Source organism: Pistacia vera, unplaced genomic scaffold (genome assembly GCF_008641045.1).
Source record: "Pistacia vera cultivar Batoury unplaced genomic scaffold, PisVer_v2 Contig656, whole genome shotgun sequence".
Taxonomy (NCBI): Eukaryota; Viridiplantae; Streptophyta; class Magnoliopsida; order Sapindales; family Anacardiaceae; genus Pistacia; species Pistacia vera.
In genome coordinates, this window is record NW_022196508.1 from 1,318,840 (window position 1) to 1,332,106 (window position 13,267).

The 13,267-nt window shown below is 35.5% G+C and overlaps 2 protein-coding genes and 1 pseudogene across 2 annotated transcripts; all 3 read left to right on the forward strand.

Annotated features, from left to right (window-relative positions):
- The first annotated feature begins 1,594 nt into the window (after nt 1–1,594).
- LOC116112136 (WAT1-related protein At5g07050-like) lies at nt 1,595–3,051 on the forward strand. The gene is made up of 3 exons (XM_031398319.1): nt 1,595–1,672; nt 1,801–1,952; nt 2,916–3,051. The coding sequence occupies exons 1-3, from the start codon at nt 1,595–1,597 to the stop codon at nt 3,049–3,051; spliced, it is 366 nt and encodes a 121-aa protein (XP_031254179.1).
- A 478-nt stretch (nt 3,052–3,529) lies between these two features.
- On the forward strand, nt 3,530–4,662 carry LOC116112137 (annotated as a pseudogene).
- A 367-nt stretch (nt 4,663–5,029) lies between these two features.
- On the forward strand, nt 5,030–6,186 carry LOC116112138 (UDP-glucose flavonoid 3-O-glucosyltransferase 6-like). Its single transcript, XM_031398321.1, has 2 exons — nt 5,030–5,654; nt 5,756–6,186. Exons 1-2 carry the CDS (start codon nt 5,030–5,032, stop codon nt 6,184–6,186), a joined length of 1,056 nt encoding a protein of 351 aa, XP_031254181.1.
- Nucleotides 6,187–13,267: the final 7,081 nt, after the last annotated feature.

Genomic DNA, 13,267 nt, shown 5'->3' on the forward strand with positions numbered 1-13,267 from the left:
TGAATAGATAGATCAATACTTTTTTGGGAAAAAAGAAAAGAAGAGAGTTTTTATAAGTACAACTACATTAGTAAGTATCCCTATGAACTACTTCTAGATGACTAAGTGGTTTTATAGAGACTCTTACGTGTATTATTCAAAATGTCCTGAGTTTAAGTCCCTCATCGGTTGCTAATAGTGGTAGCCACTAGAGTTTTCACTTTGTTGCTAGTTTCAGGATCACGAAGATTGGTTGAAGTACGCATAAGCTGACTTGGACATCTCTGGTTATCAAAAACAGTATCCTTACGAACAATTACCTTGTGGAAAACGAATTTATGATACAAGGGGCACAGCTAGGTTTAGTTCTGGGTTGGCTGTGGCTACCTCGGCCCTCACAGAATTCTTTAAAATTTATATAGAAAAATATTATTTAAGCCTTACAGATGTAGTTTTTATCATTCTGACCACCTCTAGTTTTTGAAGGCAACCCTTTAGCCCCAATAAAAATAATTTTTCGCACTTTTGGCCCCCTTATTCATTGAAGATAACATTTTGGTCCCTAGAAGTAGAGATATTACTTTGATTAGAGAATTCTTGATCAATTTTTGGGCGAAAAATTGATTTATATACATTATTATGGCAGAGCTGTGCTGGGAAGGACACTGTTTTTTGCAGGATTAAAATAAACTTCACCAACATTTGCTTCAGCCATGGCCAATGCAATTCCAGCCATCACCTTTATCTTGGCAGTTTTATGCAGGTAAACTAATGAAAATTAAATGAATCAAGTGAAAATTAATGAATCAAAAGTAAAAATTATCAAAAAAATAATTAATAAGAAATTTCACCTTTTTTTTTTTTTTTGGCAAAATTAAAAAAAAAAAGAATGGAGAACTAAAGATTTCAGAAGCAAGTGCTCAAGCAAAAATTGTGGGCACGTTGTGCCTTAGCTGGTGCAAAATTTATGACTCTATACAAGGGTATTGTGGTAATTTCCTTATCGTCGTCCTCTGGACACCATAAGAAGAATCGGAGTGTGGTATCACTCAAACATTTTCTCAGATGGAGATTGGATTAAAGGCTCTCATGCTCTTCATTTCATACCTTGCATTAGCGCATTCTTCATCTTACAGGTAATATTATCGTTAAATTTAATAGAAAAAGTAGAAAAACATAAATGCCCTTAACCGATGACGAATGAAATAAATTCAAAAAAAAAAAAAAAAAACATAGGGTATATCTGGTGTGTAGTATTAGACTGCACTAAGGCGTGGAGCTTATTATTGAAAATATACAATGTTCGGTTTCATTCGAGGGAGAGCAACTGATTAAAATTTGAAGGTTTGCTTTGGACAATACAAGAAAATTTTAAAAACATTTATATTATATTAAAACTAATTAATTAATATTAAAATAAATAAAAATAAAAATTGCTTGATGTCACGGTGATAATGACCGTCACGGTGGCTGCAGGAAGGGACGTTTCACCGGAAAAGAAGGCTAAGATTCACTGAATGACTACCATTCTTTACTTGCTAAAAATATTAAGTATCCAGCACCAATAACTCTCACGTTCATAACTTGCCTAGCAGGAACTTTACTTGCGGCAATAATGACTGCTATTCTTGATCATAAACCTTCGTCCTGGAAATTGTCCTGGAACATCAGCCTTCTTGCTCCTGTTTACAGTGTAAGTTTATTTTTCAACTTCACTACCAACGCTAGCTATAACGTGACTGTGTCAATTATAACCAATCAATAACGTTATCGAATCAATAACTTGATAATTCATGACATTTGATTAATTAATATTTGCAGGGAGTTGTAATATTTGGAATCATAGTGTATTTACAAACATTGGTTATAAGGGAAAAATGTCCAGTTTTCATGACCGCGTTTAGACCGTTGGCAACAGTAATTGTAGGTGTTATGGGACTCCTCATTTTAGGAGAAGAACTCTACTTGGGAAGGTATGCATTTTTATTTTACTTCTATAGTATATAATGCTCGGATCCTCTTGAGATTCGAATTTTTATAGATTTTACAATATATGTATATTATGATATCAGTCAATGTTTTGAAATCCAACCCGAACAATGACCCGATCAAGCGACTGGGTCCCAAGTTGAATGGTTTAACTAGTCTGACCGATGGGTTGGACCGGTGGCATCATCATGCTATTAATCAAACCTCAAAAGAAAGAAAGAAATAATGATAATAATAAATGCATCACTCAGAACATTATGCATGGTGCTTCACCTTGCTCATTTCTTCTGTGTACATTCTTCTTCATCAAATTTTCCCTCTATCTTCACATTTCTGTTGCAGACTAACAACTCTATCAAAATTCACATCAATTACTTTGATCATTTCAAAATTTTGGAGAAATTCCAATGCTTGTTCTGAAACTGCATTCAGAGCGTCCTTCTTGCTCCTTCTCCATGCCCCTTGGAAACCGCTCATAACTTGATTTCTATGACCAAATATTTCCACAAAATTGTTTTGCATGGTCAGGTCCTTTGCTTTCAATCGAAAATGATGGAGAAGCAATATTAAGCTGCTACAATGAATCTCTTAAAATCTGTTTGAATGGAATTTCTACTCTTATTTTCTTCATATTGCTGCAAATAACAATAATATTTTGATACTAATAGTCTTATATTTATATTCATTTTCATAATTATTGCCAACTTCATCAACTTTTAAACGTTTGATTATCATGGATCAATGGTTAATCTAATTAATGTGTATACATTAAATATATTTATCTTTTAGAATTTAAGGGAAACTCTTAGTTTTCTTCAATAAAATTAATGTCAATTATTTCTAGAAGATAATATATTGAATTAACCAAAGGTGTTAGGTTTTTTCAAGATTTAAACATTAATTTTTGAAATTAATTAACTATTTTTTTTCTTCTTCTTATTTTTCAGTATTATGGGATCAGTATTGATCGTTCTTGGTTTGTATGCAATTCTATGGGCAAAAGGTTATGAGAAAAAGAAGAAAGTCTTGGAGCTCATAGTCACTGATCAACATACAACAATTGAGATCAACTCACAGAAATGATATATATATATAAATGACGAAGCACATCAATAGTTCCAATTATTATGTTATAGTTAATCAATATATATCATTAATTTAATGTATAAATATAATTTGTAATAGTTTGAATGTGTAGACTTAAAAGGGCAGCGATGATTTTAACTTTACAAAATATAAACATCGATGTAAATATTAATCTAACTGGCCTAGATGATTAGGTGTTACAATAAAGAGTCTTAAATATATTATTCAAAAAAATCCGAAATTATGAAAGATGTCACGGGAGATTCAAAGTGTACTTAACTTCAAGGCTGGGGACTTTAAAAATTATTGTTTTAAGTATATTTATTTTTAAATTCTGAAGAAGAATATTAGAAAGAACAATTCACATAGGATCCTTAAAATCCGATGATGATAATAATAATTAGTATTAAACAGATCGAACAGAACAAACCAAACAAAACCCATGTCTCTTCGATTCTAACTGCAATCCAAAGTGATGGAGACGGAACAACTACTAAGCATGGGCTTCCCAAACGAGTTAGCCGCCGAAGCCCTCGCTGCCACCGGCGGAAAATCCACTCTCAAAGCCACCGAATGGATTCTCTCCCGCCGCCCCTCCGCCGAACAAACCATCTCCCTCCCAACCAAAACTCGATCGTTTCTTTGCCAAACCCATCAGACCCGCCGCTGCTACTGCCACTGCCACTGCCTCCGCCGCCCAATTGGTGGAATCTGCTCCCCCCGCGAAGGGTGTCAAGACATATGCGCCTCATGTGCCCCTCACAGAGCGCATGAGACCTCGTACGCTTCACGAGGTCGTCAGCCACACCAACCGTCTCCCTTCCGTCATCCTCTGGGCCCCCCCCCCCCCCCCCCCCCCCCCCCCCCCCCCCCCCCCCCCCCCCCGGCCCCCCCCCCCCCCCCCCCGCGGGAACCGGTAAGACTTCAATTGGGAAAGCCATTGTGGATTCTGTTGTGTCTTCTTATCGTTTGGTGTGTTTGTCTGCGGTTACTGGTGGGGTTAAGGATGTTAGGGAAGTAGTTGAGGAAGCCAGGAGGGTGAAAGTGAAAAATAATTGGAATAAGAGGACTGTTTGGTTGTTGATGAAGTTCATAGGTTTAATAAGTCACAAGAAGATTCGTTTTTGCCTGTGATTGAGGATGGAAGTATTGTGTTCATTGGTGTCACCACTGAGAACCCTTCTTTTCATTTGATTACGCCATTGTTGTCTCGTTGTCGAGTTCTTACACTTAATGCGTTGAAACCGTGCCACGTTGAGACACTTTTGAGGTGAGCAATCGAGGATATCGATAGGGGGGTGGGGAAGAGTGCTGGAATGAGAGTTGAGGTGAAGGATGATGCTATTGAGTTCTTGTCATCTAATTGTGGTGGCGATGCTCGTGTGGCATTGAATGCCTTCGAGATTTCTGCTACTAGGGCTGCAACGAGAGTGTCTGTTAAGCAACTTAAGTCTGGAGGAAGAAGAAGAGATGAATTTGGCGTCGAGTGAAGAAAATCGTTCTGTCGTGGCGATTGTCACCTTGGATGATGCAAAGGAGGCATTTCAATATAAGCATCTTGCTTATGATAGAGCAAGGTAAGAACATTAAAATGTGATCAACTGCTGAACTTTTTCATATGAATTCCGCCATGTAAATAACATATAAAATTAGTTTTCGTATTATGTCGGTTATTGATGAATCATATAACATAATTATTGATTAATAATGTTAACAACGGATGGAAGAGAAAAAAGATAACACATGTCACTATTTCACTGGATGATCTTGCTCATCAAGTATGGATATACTCAACCGTAGTACATGCGTTGTATGCTGACATGGTATATACAGTACACACAGAGCATGAGTTACACGTGTCTCTCCTCTATTCACTACTAGCAAGGCAGTGACATCATTTACTATTAGTATATCCATAAAAGCTTGGTGTAATTTTACTCACAACCAACAAAAGGAATCGTCAATCATCCACACAATGAACAAGAAAGCTCAGCTTTATTTCTATACCAGGCATCGGCCACCTCTTCTCCACCGTGGAGCTGGCCAAGCTCCTCGTCCACCACCTCTCATCACCGTCCTCGTCATGATACTACCTCCTGACTCCAAAGTCAGCCTACCTCGACTCAGTCTCTGCAGCCAACCGTATCAACTTCGTTCATCTTCCCAACGATCACATTCCACTTCCTGGATCCAACCCAGAAAATTCTTGCCTTTATATATTGAATCTCATAAACCCCACGTCAAAGCAGCTGTCTCTAAGCTTTTTCACTCCAAGTCAGCCTCCGATGACTCACCCAGACTCACCGGGTTCGTTCTCGACATGTTTTATACAGTCATGATCGATATTGTTGATGAGCTTGGAGTTCCGAGCTATATTTACTACACATCGAGTGCAGGGTCTCTCGGTTTGATGTTTCACGCGCAGGCTCTTTATGATGATCAGAACATGCACACCGCTGAGTTGAAAGACTCGGTTACCGAGTTGGAAGTACCGAGTCTAGTTAACCCAATTCCTGCTAAAGTTATGCCTTCTGCATACTTGGAGAAAGATTGGTATATGATAGTGTTTGAGCAAGCATGGAGGTTCCGAAGGGTTAAGGGTATTGTTGTAAATTCATTCATGGAGCTGGAGTCTAGTATAGTAATATGATAAAGTCTTTCTCAAATGGTGAAACTAATGTCCCACCCGTTTGTTCTATAGGACCCATTTTGAATCTTGAGGGTGATAGCATTGATTTAGGGCCAGGTGGGTCCAAAACAAAAGCAGAAATCATGGAGTGGCTTGATGATCAGCCGCCATCGTCGACTGTGTTCCTATGCTTCTGGAGCATGGGAAGTTTTGATGAGGATCAGGTGAAAGAGATTGCATGTGCGCTCGAGCAGAGTGGGTATCGGTTCTTATGGTCCCTACGTGAACCTTCACCAAAGGGTCAGTTCGCCATACCAAGTGACTATACAAATCCAACGGACATGCTGCCAAAAGGATTTCTCGATCGAACGGTCAAGATTTGGAAAAGTAATCGGATGGACTCTACAAGTGTCAACCTTAGCCCACAAGGCGATCGGAGGGTTCGTGTCACACTGTGGGTGGAATTCTACACTAGAGAGCATATGGTTTGGCGTTCCAATTAATTGAATGCTTTTGAAATGGTGATTGACTTGGGATTACCAGTTGAAATTAAAATGGATTAAAATGAGAGGCTTGTTCAAGTCTTATAAAAAAAACCATGTCATGAGATATATGAGATGTTGGAAGGATTAGCCATGGAAATAAAAAAAATGCTGATATAGGGCCACCTGAAGCTCCAATCTAGATGCCATCTCTTTGTTTAATGAATGAACATGAATATTCTTCACAGATTTTGAAAATGGGAGAACGAAAACCATGTGTAGTAAACTGAAGACAGCTAGCTGCAAAAATGATTGGCTGTTGAAAGGCTAGCAGTTGGTCTTTTAGTTTATTATATCCTTCTCCTTATAGTGAGCTTTCATGCTCTGATGAATGTTAATAAAAATTATTCAAGAGTAATAGATACGTCAAAAATTTAATTGATAATGAAATAATTTGCACCTCTTCATTTGAATTATTTAAGAGTAATAGATACGTCAAAAGTTGAAGATAGACTTGGAATATCAAGGAAAGACTTTCAGTATCTAAATGGATTGTTATGCCTGGGTAAATAAAGGGCTGACGTGGGAAAGTCACGTGAAGGGTGACCTGCTCCCGTCAGGGCAACACGCACACGTCAGACCTGCTAAATAATATGGAGCTCACACGCGTCCATTTCCCTGCAATAAGTCGTGCGAAGTCAGCTTGGAAAAAGGAAAATGGGACGTAAAGCCGGATTATATCCTGACAATCACACCAACCCATGGATTTAATGATGATTATACGCTTCAGTTTGATATAAAATGAAGAAGGTCCCTTCATTAAGGGGATTCGGCCATTTTCATACTGAGAAAAACTCTCTCTCTCTCTCTCTCTCTCTCTCTCTCTCTCTCTCCTGTAAACACATTTTACTCTTTCCAACTCTTTTGTAAGTCGGTCCGCTTTTGCGACTTGACCCACACTAATATCAATACAAGTCAGTGGACGTAGGACTTGCTACCTTAGCATCCGAACCACTTAAAAAACTCCTTTTGCATTTATTTCGCTTTATACATTTCGTTTTCACGTGTATTTAACAGCCAATCAACGTAACGCACGTGACAATTTGGTTGGTGCCAAAAAGCAGCATCAACATGGATTATGATACTTTTGGAATATTTTGACATTATTTTGTGAAATTGTTTTTCAAAATTGATTCCAACAATGTCTTTGTTAACTTGTTTCATAATTATACGGTATTGGTAATTGAATAACTTTGAATGAATAAAAACACATGAAATGTTTGTAATATTTTTGTTTGTAATTTTTAAATATCTAATTATATGTATTAAATATTTATTTTTACAAATTTTAAATATCTAAAAACTAATTTTTTCACATAAACGACCTTATCAATATTAAATATGATATATATTTATGCTTATATTACAAATGATGAATTTGATAATAACGAAAATATTAACTTTGCAAATAACTAACATTATTAATTGTTTTTAGCTTGATTACAAAATTAATTCTAGATAACTATATTAAGAGAAATATAAGAAGTTGGGAAAATTATTAAAATACATGTTGAGAATAACAATACGTACTCACTACATTATTGTATTACAGATGATATTTTTAACTTAAAATATATGGATATTTTGCAACCCAATGGATCTGAGAAGGAATTTGAAGATAGTTATTTTCTTTTCCACTCCAGCAACTCCTACACCATTGGACTGTATTGAATTTACAGCTGAAAATGTGTCAAAAATTTAAATCAGAAATTTAAATTAAAAAATACATCCCTATTATATTAAATAATATAATAAAGTGTTGTGGAAGGTGATATAATAATGAAAGTAAAATAAAAACGTGAATAAAATATAAAGAGATTAAGGTTTTAAGGGGTATAATTATTTTTGAAAAGGTCATTTGAGGCAAACAAATAAGTTTTTGTATTTAGTTAAAAACCCTTTTTTTTTTATTAAGAAGAATATGATTTATTTTCAGTTTGAAGTGGTGAAACTAAACAAGCAATAAATATCAAAATATAAAATATTCAATTTTTTAAGTTAACATAGTCCTTGTTTTAATTGAGAGATCTAATAATGTTCTTTTTACTCATTAAATATTAACCATACAATACTAATTGATAAATTAAGTGGAAAGATTGACCGGTCTGACCCGTCGGTTGCCACTCGACTCGAGACACAATCACCTAACCGGGTCATTGCTTGGGCCAAGTTTTAAAACATTGCTTGTAGCCACCATATTAGCTTGAGAATGTTGACTTTATGAGATATACATGAAGTTAAAATTTTGCTTTCAATTCGGTGGCATTAAATGTCTTCATTGAAATCAAATTTGAAGCCTTTGAACATGTGTGAATGTTGAAAAAAAATGTTCATAACATTTATGAAACGTAGACCTGATCATGTAGAGTTATGTCTATATATAGGAAAAAAAAATGGATTATAGTTTAATAATTAAAATTTATATATCAGTCAAACAATTTATACAATCGAGCAGCATGATCATGGAGTTGCCAGGGGAATCGACGTCATCTACCGCCATTTGCCAGTTTGCGCCAGTGTTCCTCTGCAGACCATATGAATTAAACCTAGGAGATTGAAGGAGCTACAACAGTTGACCTTCAACTCGGCATTCTAAGTTCCAAGTTTCTAACCTTGTTTTCTCTTCCTTCAAAACACTGGTAAACGGATGCTGAACTTTTTCATATGAATCCCAGCATGTAAATAACATTCTTCTTATTATTTTCCCACTGAATTTATATGGAGCAACAGTGGTTCATGAAATTTCATCTGTCATTTAAAAAAAAAAATACTTACCACATCAATAATACAAAAGATAATCGAAAAATTGCATCAATCGTATATATGTAATGATGGCAAAATACTTATATAAAATAGTTTTATCACCTCAGGGGCGTTTGGTTCAGATGGACAAGATTGGAAAAGTAATCAGATGGACTCCACAAGTGTCAATCTTAGGCCACAAGGTGATCGGAGGGTTCGTATCACACTGTAGGTGGAATTCTACACTAGAGAGCATATGGTTCGGCGTTCCAATTAATTGAATGCCTTTGAAATGGTGATTGAGTTGGGATTAGCGGTTGAAATTAAAATGGATTAAAATGAGAGGCTTGTTCAAGTCTTATAAAAAAACCATGTCATAAGATATATGAGATGTTGGAAGGATTAGCCATGGAAATAAAAAAAATGCTGATATAGGGCCACCTGAAGCTCCAATCTAGATGCCATCTCTTTGTTTAATGAATGAACATGAATATTCTTCACAGATTTTGAAAGTAAACTGAAGACAGCTAGCTGCAAAAATGATTCGCTGTTGAAAGGCTAGCAGTTGGTCTTTTAGTTTATTATATCCTTCTCCTTATAGTGAGCTTTCATGCTCTGATGAATGTTAATTAGTTCATGTAATTTCATTTTCCCTTTTTTTTTTTCAAAAGAACAGATGTTACATGGATGTAGGAACTCAACAAGACCATATTCACCCCATAGCGCTTCATGTCCTGGATCGACAACTCTACAATCCGGTAATCTCCTCATCATCTGCAATTGAGCAGGAAAAAAATAATGGTTGGCAGGGGAGTCAACGCCATCTACCGCCTTCTGCCAGTTTGCGCCCTCTTAAGTTCTAACAGGTAAAAGATGCCCAAAATATTTCATGTGAATTCCAACAGATAAACAATAATCTTCTTAATTCTTTTCACACTGCATTTATATAGAGCAAGTATGGCTTATGTCTACCATGTCACAAGTTAATACATCATGAACATCTGATAAACAAGGCAAGACTTGACTTTTAAATAATTTGCCATAACCTAGTTGAGGATGATTTTGATTAATCAAAAAGCAAGACATCTTTCTCTATTGGTAAAATATTTGAACATAAATCACTAACGTAAGGTTAGATTTATGAGAGTCTGAATAGTAATACTCAGCTACTTTTCAATTTCCAGTTATTTGAACACATACAGGTCTTCTCCCTGTTAGCAAAGCATTTAATCATCGCTGACTTATCGTCTTGTTTACATAGATAGTTTTACTTCAATTAATTTCCATTTTAAAATCCATTTTAACTTTTATTGAATTTTACTCTCAAAACTCAAGAACACAATAACCAGCTTCAATGAACAAGAAGCCGACCTGTCTTCATCCCTACACCAGGCGTCAGACACCTTGGAGCTGGCCAAGCTCCTCGTCCACCGCCACCAACGCATCTCCATTAGGGTCCTTGTCATGAAATTACCCATTGACTCCAAAGTTAACACCTATCTAAACTCACTCTTTGCTAGTGACCGCATCAACTTCGTTCATCTCCCAAGCGATGACCTTCAAATATTCGACCCCAGAAGCTTCTTCACTTCGTTCATTGAATCTCATAAACACCTCGTCAAAGAAGCCGTCTCTAAGCTTGTTCACTCTGAGTCAACCTCCCTTGACTCATCTCGACTCGCCAGGTTTGTCCTTAACATGTTTTATACCAGCATGACTATTGGATTATTAGTATAATCAGTTAATTAGTTTAGTTAGCTAATTAATCTGTCAGTTAGTTAGTTAAGTGGTTTAGTTAATTGGTTAAATAGTTAGTTAGTTGTTATGGTTAATTAACTGTGGTTGACTAACTATGGTTACTTGTATATACATATAAACTATGCTTCTTGTAAACGGATCCCTTTAAGCTGAATAAAAAATTTCCTTCTCTCGAATGCAATTTGTTCATGGTATCAAATCAGTGTTTTTTGGACGGTCGAATCTTTGGTCGTTGATCTCATCTTTTTCGATCAAATTTATTATAGATCCAGTCAAAAAATGATAGATTGATGTATTATCGGCTAGATCCAGTCGATAATGCGCTATTATATCAGATTTCTACTACTTTTCTACTATAGTGGTCGGAATCTGGCAAATGTGGATAGATAGAGGTGTTTTTTTTAATTTCTAAACTTTTTTTTGTGGGTGTTTGTTAAATTAATAAACTTAAAAGATTTAAAAATAGTTAAATAAAATATAGTAGTATTTTAGAAATGAGAAGTGATATCCTTATAAAGACAAATACAAATGGTGCATACAAAGACAATTACTACTCTTGATCTTCATAATTCTCTCTCTATCTCTTTTGTTTTTTTTTTTTTTTTTTTCTTTCTTATGTTACTTGATAGCCTTCTTTATAATAATAGTATTTTTCTTTAAATAGTATGAATAGGACAGTAAAATATACTAAACCAAAAAGACCTAGAGTTCCCCAAATTTAAATCGCCCCCAAAATTCTTCTATCCTAAATTTGCAAACCAAACAATATCCGGCTGTGATTGCATATACCATGTAAGATGCCACGTCATGAAGTAAAAGAGACGGTGTAGAAGGTGATGTAATAATTAAAAACAAAAATTGAATGAAATAAAATAAGAAAATAAAGTAGTATAAGACAAAGGATATTAAAGTCTTTTTCTATTGTACACCAATGATGTGTCTCACTCTCACGTTGGTTTCCACACATCCGCCGACACTATCAAACAAATAATCAAAGAGCACTACAATGATAACTGAACCATTAAACAACACCACATTTATGATGAGTCAGTTACTGAGTTCACCCCCCACTCGCCCCGTGACAGGGGCACGCACAATAATAACTCAATGCCTTCAGATATGGACGGTTGAGATGATAACTTTCAAAAAATTATTTTGATAACTTTCATCGGGCGTCGGCCACGTTGTAACGATGGTGTAGATGGCAAAGCTCCTGGTCCACTGTGACCACCGCCTCTCCATCACCGTCCTCGTCATGCAGCTTCCCTTCGACACCAAAGTCCTTGTCTACCTTCATTCACTCTCTCTCTCTCTCCACTCAACCCGAAATTCAAAATCATTCAACTCCCACAANGACCCAGAAGCTTCTTCACTTCGTTCATTGAATCTTGTAAACCCCTCATCAAAGAAGCAGTCTCTAAGCTAGTTCACTCCGAGTCAGCCTCCCATGACTCACCTTGACTCGTCGGGTCTGTCCTCGACATGTTTTGTGCCAGCATGACTATTGGATTATTAGTATAATTAATTAATTAGTTTAGTTAGCTAGTTAATCTGTCAGTTAGTTAGTTAAGTGGTTTAGTTAATTGGTTAAATAGTTAGTTAGTTGTTATGGTTAATTAATTGTGATTGACTCATTTTGGTTACTTGTATATATATATATATATTGTTCTTCTGGTAAACGGATCCCTTTGAGTTGAATAAAAAAAAATTCTCTTCTCTCAAATGCAATTTGTTCATGTATTAGAGCAGTGTTTTTCGGTGGTCAGATCTTTTGTTGTTGATCTGGCCTTTTTCGATCAGATCTGACTGAAAAATGATAGATTGACGTACTATCGGTCAGATCTAATCGATAGTACGCTATTATACTAGATTTCGACCACCTTTCGGCGGTGGTGATCGGAATCTGATAAATGTGGGTGATAAGGGTGTTTTTGTTAATTTCTAAATTTTGTTCTGTGGATGTTTAGTCAAATTAATAAACTTAAGGGATTTAAAAATAGTTAAATAAAATATAATAACATTTTTAGGAAAATAAATTGGTATTTTGGAAATAGTATAAACAGAATAGTGAAAAATATTAAACCAAAGGGACCTAGAATTCCCCAAATTCAAATCTCCTTCCAAAATTCATCTATCCTAAATTTGCAAACCAAACAATAACCAATTGAGGTGGCATATGCCATATAGGATGTCACATCATAAAATAAAAAAAATGGTGTATTCATACTTAAAAACAAAAATTGAATGAAATAAAATAAGCTATTATACACCCATTGATGTGTCTCACTTTCACGGTAATTTTCATACATTGGTCGATACTATTAAACAAACAAGTAATGTTATAATTATAAAAAATAATATATCGAATTTATATATTAAATAATATGACATAATTTTAATTATCGAGTAACACAAATTACATCATATCATTCTATGCATAAATCCGATTCACTTAGTTTTTTTATAACTCTATTATTTTCCTAAACAAATCTTTCACTACAAATAAAAGAGGACCAAAATGATAACTGAACCATTAACGATT